Below are 9,539 nucleotides of genomic sequence, written 5' to 3'. Positions count from 1 at the left end.
TCGGACACGGCGAAAGAAACACGCCGGCATGGAAGGAAGCGGCTGATGTGTGAGCCACTGAGCGAGCTGACCTTACCTTGCTTTTGTATTCTGTCCACCCGCACAGGCACATACGCAAAGTCTTTTTTTATTTTTGATGATTTTTTTTTTTTTTTTTTGACCAAGGAGCGTGTCCGAGTTGCAGCACATAATACCCGGCGGGAACGCACGCCGAGCAGCCCCTGGAGACCGGAGGGATATTTACAATAGAAACTCAATTCCTCCCCAATAAGAAAAGCGGGGAGTGAAAGGGAATTTTGGATCCCCAACCGGACTTGTGACTGATGGACGGATGTGGAGGCAGCGACAGGTACCAGTAGAACCCCCCCCCCCCCCCGCCCCCCCCAAAAATAAGATTTAACAAAGCTGTCTGACTGAGCGCCCCGTCCCTTTCACGTCTGGAATTCTATTGACCAGAAGGTCGCTGGTTGTGCGTCAGCCACAGGTCAACCGGGACACTTGACATCATCCACCGAAAGCGAGGGTTCAGTCAAGGGCGAGTGGGCCACAAGGACATGTATGTGATAGCGAGCTCACATGCTCCCGACTGACCGACGCTCGCCTTCCCACCGGCCCATAGTCTCCTAAAGGCTGTCCAGCTCCCCGCGGCCGTGCTGGACTTTCTGTCCCGACCTTCTCGGCTCCCACTTTGTGTGCGTGTACATTTAGCAGCATGGCGGGTCTGGCTTGTTGGAAGTATTACCTCTGGATCTTTATCTTGACCTGTCGATCGGTGCGACTTTCAGCCAAATCTCTGGAGACCATCACTTGGAGCTCGCAAAATTCCAAGTAAGTCTCTTGTTTCATTTATTTTTTGACTCGTTGGGTACGTGCGTAATGGGAGAAAGAAAACTAGCCAGTGTGCAGTTTGGGTTTTAATGTTCTGTGAAATGTGGCAATTATTCACAGCTCAACTGAAATATAGTTTTTTTTTAGTGTTGATTAATTTCACCCAGGCGCCATGATACATGGCTCATTATAACTAATTGTAACATGCACATTCATACGCTACATTAAGAACATTTTTGCTTTAATAAAGACTATGTGGGAGTTCTAAGAATTTTTCGCTCATTTCCTACCATTTATCCTAATTGTTGTAATCAACAGGATCTAGATTAAAAGTAATGCCAACCATACAAGTCGAGCTAAATGGATCAAGTCTGGTCCAGGTGTTCTGAACACTGGCTCCTGGGAGGGCAACTTTGCACCCTTCCAACACTGACCCACAGAAATGTGTGAAGCCACGGTTTCAGATAACAGGGGAATAAGTGTTTTAAACACTTGGGAGCTGAATTGCGCTTGGATCCAGGCTGATGTTCTGGTCATCAAATCAGGGAAATCAGGGGTTAGGTTCTCAAATGCACACTGCTGGGAAAAGATCCTATTATTCTCATCAATGCACAGTGTGAACCCAGACTGCTTATAATAAAATACATTCTGGTTGCAATTATCACTCTCTCAGTCTCGACTCCCGTGTTTGCGTGGTGTTGAATCGCATACGGTACGTGGGGAAATGTAGTTAAAAGAATAAAAAAAAAAAAAAATGGCGTTCTGTATTTGTGGGGGCTCGGAGCCAGAGACTGACCTTCAGCGGCAAGTGAGGCCAAAATTGATTTATCCCCCAACTATCACGTCATATAGGATCTTGTTGTACAGCTAGTGGGTAGGAATATTACAGTTGTGTTCAATGTGTATTGACTGTCTATGTGTGCTAAATGTGTGTGAAGTCAGAGTCAAACACTAATGGCCACACGACGGCCAGTCGGCTTTTATTCGCCCACACCATCAGAAACACTACAATCGTCGTCAGCCATGGATACTGAAGTGAAACACATTAAAACAGACTCAGGTGGTTCGAGACAAATAAAAAACAGTCTGACATTTATTACATTTATTGATTTATTGTCGATGTCACCTGAAGGGAATATCTTCAAAAGTTGCCACGGCGCTTTAGGGAGTCAAAGATTATTCCTCCATCTGTTTCTCCACTCTGCTCCGCATCAATTCCCCATGCTGACCGAATATTTCATAAAGTTCACAGTGGAACAATAAGGCGCTCGGCAAAGTGTTCTCCCCCAATCTAATTATCCCGCTGGTGTGTGCTTTGAAAACAATAGACAATTATCTTGCCGTTTGCAGGCTCGGCAGTAACAACAGACAAACCTGTTTTTCTTCTGAAACATATCCGTCAGCAGTGCTGTCTGAAGACCAATAAAAAAGGAATACTTGTACTGCAATCAGAATTGTTTTTTCATTTTTATTTTTTATAAATCCGTCTGCGTCAGTGCCTATGGCGCTCCGCTGTGATAACACAGCAATGTACAATGCAGTACACTATCAGGTGACGTATCTCGATTTATGATGTCTTACTTTCTGTTCCCAGTTTGGGAAGAACTGCTGTCTCGGCTATTAAATTAATACAGCCCTCTGCTTGCACACTGTACCACACAGACACCAAATATAACAATACCAGTACCTCCCTGCAGGCCATGAGTTATGAGCCTAAGTATAGGAAACCAGCAGGGCTGGCCCTGTTATTTTTATTTAGGAGCGTGTCTGCCTTTGTGTTCATGTTGCTTATGGAGCGCCATTAGTTATGGATTTTAATGTGGTAGAACATAGGCGCCAGTCTTATCAATAACTGAAGTCCACTTAATTGATTTCTTTCCAGAGTGTTTGAACAGCCAAGATACATCACGACAAAAGTGCATTGTGGGAAAGAGTCAAACAAACTTTTACTTCAGGATAAAGTCAGTAATCAATTAACTGATCATTAAAAATTCTGTTGACTCTATGGAATCGCTTCTGAATTAATCACGATGGCAACCGAGACAAAACAAAGTGCACTGGGTGGCGCAAACCAGCAGGGGTGCTGTTGATACAGTGTCAACTAGATTGTGGTCTAAAGACGAACAACCTGACGTCAGCTATAGGAAAAAATGAGTTAAATCCATGCTATGGCACGACTCCTTTGGGCAGAATTATTATGCTCCACACAACACTGACATTGAAGCAGGCGTTCACAACTTTCTTCCATCCCATTAAAAGTAAAGAACTGTATGTACAAAACTATTGAGGGTTAATTGATCATTGATTTCACTCACATTTAATGAAGGACATTTTTTTAAGAAAAATGGCCATCCCTACTTCAGGATGAATAGTTGATGTTTAATTTGGGCCAAAATGGAGGAGAGGCTATGCAAAAGGAGGTTGGCTGGTTCAACGTCTTGGCTGGTTAAAAAAAAAAAGAAAAGAAAAGAAAAAAAAACTGTAACATTTGATCAGTGCAAATCGGATTAACTCTCATTTAGCTGAGTGGGATTACTCCAGAAAATGTCACTTTGTTATGACTGATCACGTCCTGTCGGTATGGCTAAAATCCACACAGCAAAACGCACGCACGCACACGCACACGCACACACACACACACACACACACACACACGAATGCTTTACTGATGCCACTTTAATGATAATCTGACAATGTTGCTACGAGTGGCTCCTGCACGTCCTCTCGTCCAACCCTCCCAAGCTAATATTTACCTCATGACCCGCAGGCATCGCGGCCTGTTTGCCACAGCTCAGGAGGCAAACAGCACGATGGGAGAGGCTGGGAAACATTCTTGCACACCTCTGAAATAATAAAGCAAAACAACGGCTGCAGGCTGGCCAACAGTCTGGTGCACTGATGGTTAAACTTGCATTTTGCTGATGTTTGGAAACATGTTTTTTTGGCCTCTGACTTGCATTTAAAGGCCACGAAATTAAAAAGTAGCATAAGAGATTTTTCTTTAGCGAGCCTCCCTTGCTATGACTCTCTTCCTGCGTAATGTTGCTGTCTATTGACCTTAGCTGGCTGACTCACTTTAACAGTTGACTGCCCTGGTTTAGCGCATGCTTTAATACTTCACTAAATTTCATGACTGATGTGGATTTGATTAGCACTGGTCTTCAACAACTTATAAAAAGTAGCATTTTGATAACAGTTGTTGAAAGAGAAAAGGGTGATCATTTTGTTGTTCGCTTTCTTTTCAGATAGGAATTCTATTTAAAGTTCAAGTTTTGCTTCCCTAATTAGCTTGATAAGGTAAATGGGGAAATGTTTTTTACAATGTGGCAATTAGTTTTTAAGAACCTCTCTGTCTTATCTTTGGTTTTTGTCACGCTCTCTTATCAAAGCACAATGTTTCAAGCCTTGACTTGAGCGAATCAATGTTCAAAACGCTCCTGTGTGCTGGCATTCACAATACAACTTCAGGAGGAGCTTTCAAACATAAAAACCCAACTTGTTCGCTAAACCCAAAACTGCCATAACCTGCTCAACAAGAAGCAGAAAGAGCACAAGCCCGGCAACAGGATTTGGTTCGTTGCATGGAGCGCTCCCCTCTGCTGCTCGCTGCGGTGTGGGTCACTGCTGAGAGGGTCAGAGGCCTGCTTGCCCCCTTTATCCCGGCGATATGCACCTTAGTGCCCCCACCTCACTCTTTCGACTCTGATTGTGTTTCCCTCTGATAGAGATCTTATTACATGCAGAGAGGACTTTAGAGCTTGAGCCCCATTCCGAGAGCTGGAGAGTGGCTCCAACCAATAAGAAATACTTTTGCAAAGCAACTGGTACACACTTCTGTAAAAGCACCCTGTGTCTCGGTAGGACGACAGCTGCATTTGCTTTTATGTGCGTGCACTTCTGTGTGGACACGTCTGTTGTTTCAGGGCCGCGTAACGACAGGGACACCTGGGCCTCGAAAAGGAGTAGCAGCTCCTCGGGATATTTCGGGAAATAATGTTTTCTTTTCCTTCATAGTTTCAATCCAGATGGAGTCACTTTATCCGCTGGCGGTTTGGCTGCCGCGTCACTGAAAACTGATCATACTGATTTTCTGTGCTATTGATGAATCATTTCTGTTTATTCAAGCAGTTGCACATTCCCAACTCAGCTCAGCTCAGCTCAGTTCTGTTCTGTTCTGTTCTGTTCTGTTAAATGAGTTGCATTTGCAACTCATTTAACTTTGTTTCCCCCTTATCCTCTGTACATACTCCATGTGTTCCCGCCTGGCCAACGTGACATGGTTTTCTTTGAAGACATATTAGAAGACTGATTCACAACTGGAACAACGGCTGAATAATGACACAGAAAGACAGACCTCTGCTGGCATGATTCATTGCACATGAATTACTTGATGGACAGAACATTAATTGAAATGATCAAGGGCCAATACTGAAGTCATTCATGATTTTGAGACTTGTTTTTTCCCTCAAACACAGAAAATGGTTATGCAGTTGTTTAGGAACCAGACCGGGTTGCAGTGTTTGTCATTTAGCTTATTCTGTGATCATATGACGTCTGCAGGAAGCAACAATCCGGTTTACTCGAACTGAATCATTAGAAAGTTGCTACAGTGGCCAAGTTTAAAAAACAATGTCTTATAATTTAGTCACACCTACAACTGGAATTTATACTAGCACAAAAAGGTGTTTCCAGATTTTAAGAAATCATTTTTAAAAGTTTAATGCAACATATAATATATATATATTTTTATTTTTACATCAGAGAAGATTTAGATTGATTAAAAAGACGATAAACGGGTATGATTAATTCCTTTTCTTTAATAAAATGATACACTATCTTGTAAGGTAATCACACCAAAGAAGCATTTCGTTGTTTATTGTAAAGTAAGATTCTGATATATTCACTGTCAGTTTAGTGATCGCGGTGCGATAAAATTTTAATCAACATGTTTTAATATTAGGAAGCCCTTAATAACATTAATAATGTTATGACAATTTAGAGTCCTTCAAATGGCCTTTATAGAAACTCCAAGCACTGATAGTGGAGCACTTATGGGTTGGCTGTTGAATTTAACACATAAAACTGCACCTCAACTCTTTACAATGCAGCACATTATTGAGAAGGTATAATTACCACCCAAAAATGGCAGTTTGATTTAATTGCACTTGGAGGGCCACTTGGAACGACTGAAGTCAGTACAATTTCTGCTACTGTGCAAGTTCACACTCTTGCTAAAAACACGAAGGCTGCATCTGAAAGGGGCAAGTGTAAGCTTATGGCAGGCAGCAAACGAGTGCTTGAGAATGTCACCGTGCTATTGTTCTTTGTTCAGCCACAGTGGAACATTAAGGAAGTGTGAGGAGTGTGCCAGTGTGCCCCTGTGAAAGTGTTAAGGAAGAGTGTGGAGTGGCTCAACAGTGGCTGCCTTACAGGCTGTTAGCAAGCGGCCTTCATTAGACAGCAGCCCAGCTGGCAGCGAGTGGGAGAAAGTTCCCGTCAGCCTCGGCCGTGCCAAGCACCGGCACGGCCCCGGGAAAATCTTCCTTGAACACGTTTACTTGTCTCCTTGTCTGCACTTGGGCTGAATTAATTGAAAATGTTGGTATGCAGAGTTACAGGAAGTAGGGAGAAAGTTGAATGCGCAAAGTCGGTCTTTGTTTGCCATTTTAGTTCTTTTTTTTTATAAGAGCAGATGAAAATGAAGGGGATTAAGTAGCAGAGGAAAGGAAGCTAATATAGAGCGTTGAAACACAGCCCTGGGCTCAACCACACATCCTTTCAGACCAGCATACAGCTCCCAGATTACTTCCATGTGTCAGTGCGAGGTGGAAGGCGAGGGAATAAAGAAGCAGGGGGACACGGCGAGAGAAGTTGAGCGATTGAAAAGCGAGCAGCTTTGGATTGCTGGAGATCAGTGCTGGTGTTGGACAGTGGAACGGATCTGTGTGACAGCCATCTCTAAAACCATTACCACTCCGGCTCCGACTGGAGAACTCGTAACCTCCTCATTCGGACTGACTTCATCGACTTTCTCAGCGAGCCCCTCTGTGCGGCCGAGGCAGACCTCATCAGAAGCGGGGCAGGGCCGGCAACCTTCACAGGCAGCCGCACTGCACGTCCTTTAAGACGTCATGACTTGTCATGGGCATGCAGGCGGGGACAGATGTGTTTTCCTCCAGTTTGTGGCACCGCAAAGACTTTTGTGGGGACGCTGGTATTCGCTGTGCTTGGACTTGGGAGAAGGGGAAGTACAGCGCCCAGCAAGGAAGTATTGGAAGGACAATTTGTTTTCCAAAATGTTAGCTTATATGGATGGCCCTTCTCAGAAAAATATCGCTGTCGTGGGAAAGCACATTCTTAACCTTCGGAAACATTGCAGTTCTTTTTCAAGGTCAGAAAGTCGATGTTGAAAAGGACTCTACATGCCTTATTTTAAGGCTTTTAAGGTGGATTTCTCCCAGGCGCACAATCAGACATGAAATAATGCAACATTTATATTGAAAGTAAATTATACAGAATTATGCTAGTAAGTTATTTGAACGAAATGCACTTACCAAAGTACAGATAAAAAGAGATGAAACGTTCATACAAAGACTATAAGTGGACAAAATGATCACGGTTGTCAGTATTATCAAGTACAGTACATAATTGTAAAAAAACAAAATTATCATTAGTATCAGAATGCTTTAGTTAAAACGCTTTACGTCACACTGTCATGATATGGAATTTATTTTGTTTTGTCATATGAGAATAGATAAAATATTTTGTTAATATAGTCAGCCAGAGCTGCGAGGAATGCAAAGTTATCAATGTCCTTTCACCATCGTTCCTGTCATACTGTGTTGCGTGTTTTTGTTTGCACATTAAGGACAAAAGTCCTCTTTTTTAAAATGTTTTATTTTGAATTCCTCATTTTAAATAAGACAATTCAAGCAACACGTTTTTGACATCGTAGGGTGAAAGCTGCAGCTCGCTACTAGTGTGGCACGAATGGGTGGCAACAATGGGAAAATGAAATGCCAGTATTTTAAGGGGAATAGGCCGTCAGCAACATTAAGAAAAAAAAACAAAAAAACTACGAAGAAGTTCATTTTTGGTATGGTGAACTTAATTCAAAATCGTAATTATGACCTATGAATTGAACTCGTTCATTTTTGGAATGGTGAACTGAACTTTGAAGTACACATAGAAAATGAACTTTCCCAACGCTGGTTATAGTACATTTTTGTTAGTTGACGAATTCCATTTTTTTTGTTGATCTATGTTTCAAACCAATACAAATATGTGCATTGTTTTTTTGTCTTGCAGCATAGTTTTATTACTCTCTTTGTGTAGTGGCCTCTCCTTTCCTCGATAAAAAAATAAAATAAATAAATATGTTATTGTATTTATGCTATTGAGTACAAAATAACACAATATACACTCATTGGGAAAACATACTATGAGGCGTCGCTAACATTTGAATAATTAAGCTAAATGCATGCATACAGTACGTATATGTCGCAATCTGGTTCTATACCACTGCAAACTTCCACACTACTAACCACACTAATGAATATATGGTTCAATGAATAGCTCAAAATAAAAAGACAGGATATTCAATACAGCTGTATTGGATGTCATTAGTTGTGCAAGTGATCATTATGTTCAGAAAATATAATATAATGTAATATATGGAGCTTTTCTTGGTGCTTGTGCAGTGTTGAAGAGAAAGAGAAAGTAATTAGCACCAAAGCACTTCTACTTCAGATATGAGTAAGTATTGGAAGACCGGATGAATCATGGCCGCACCAAACGAGCTCTGAACATCTCATCAATGATCATCATGGAGCTCTTTGTTCACTGTTATGAGTACACTAATGGAGTGACAGTGTAATTGAATGGAGTGGTAAGATAATAGAATGATAGAAGGATAATGTAATGGAATAGCATGGTATAGAAGCCCGCCTTTCCGGAGGGATCCCCCAGAAAAGTGTGTCAGCATGGCAGATGGGTGGTCTGTGATAGCCCCCCTCTCTCCCGCAACACACACCCACCCGTGTTAATTATAAAGCATCATAATCCATCTACGCCATACAGAGGCTGGAGACTATTAGGGGGAGCATGGAAATGGTACAGTATATAATCGTCAGGACTTTACCACCATTAGGCTTCCCGGGCCCCCAGCAAAAAAACAGCCATTCCTTCAGTAATTTAGTGCCCTCTCGTTCGCCCTCTCTCCCTCTAAGCTCACTCGCTCTCACGGGCATGTGGCTAGAAAGGTTTCCCAAATCTTTAGATGAGATTTGTCCTTCTCCTCCACCATGCTCACAGGCGACAGCCCCAAAAGCTTTTGAGTGTGTGTTGTGTATATGTGAGCGTATGTATGCATGCCTCCGTTAACCCATTCTGCCAAGTCTTGGCTCAGCCTTTTCTAAGCAAACTCCCAGCATGAGGCCGCTCCCCCTTGTGTTGGCGAGGAGCTGGAAGAAAAGGCCTCTGGGTCTCCTGCCGCTCCCAGGCCCGGGGCCGGCCCATCTACCCGCGTGGGCCGGTCCTGGGATTTGCTGTGCGTCGGGGCCCCGTGTGGCAGCTGTGACTGACGCTTCAATCGGAGCTCCCCGGGACACCACAGCGCAAGGCCGCATTCCCTTTCACACCTCGGAAACGGCACAGAAAGACAATTACACACATATTCGGCAACCTCCTCCTCTCTGTCTCCCTGCAAGCAT

At 43.0% G+C, this 9,539-nt stretch overlaps 1 protein-coding gene across 1 annotated transcript in view; it reads left to right on the top strand.

Annotated features, from left to right (window-relative positions):
• Positions 1-9,539, top strand: part of efnb1 (ephrin-B1) — a 66,390-nt gene continuing 56,851 nt past the window's right edge. Inside the window, exon 1 of the mRNA XM_061686133.1 lies at positions 1-828. Coding sequence (XP_061542117.1) covers positions 713-828 — 116 coding nt within the window. The 5' untranslated portion in view covers positions 1-712. The remainder of the gene's footprint in view (positions 829-9,539) is intronic.

Source organism: Phycodurus eques, chromosome 9, assembly GCF_024500275.1.
Source record: "Phycodurus eques isolate BA_2022a chromosome 9, UOR_Pequ_1.1, whole genome shotgun sequence".
Taxonomy (NCBI): domain Eukaryota; kingdom Metazoa; phylum Chordata; class Actinopteri; order Syngnathiformes; family Syngnathidae; genus Phycodurus; species Phycodurus eques.
This window is presented reverse-complemented; position numbering and strand designations above follow the sequence as displayed.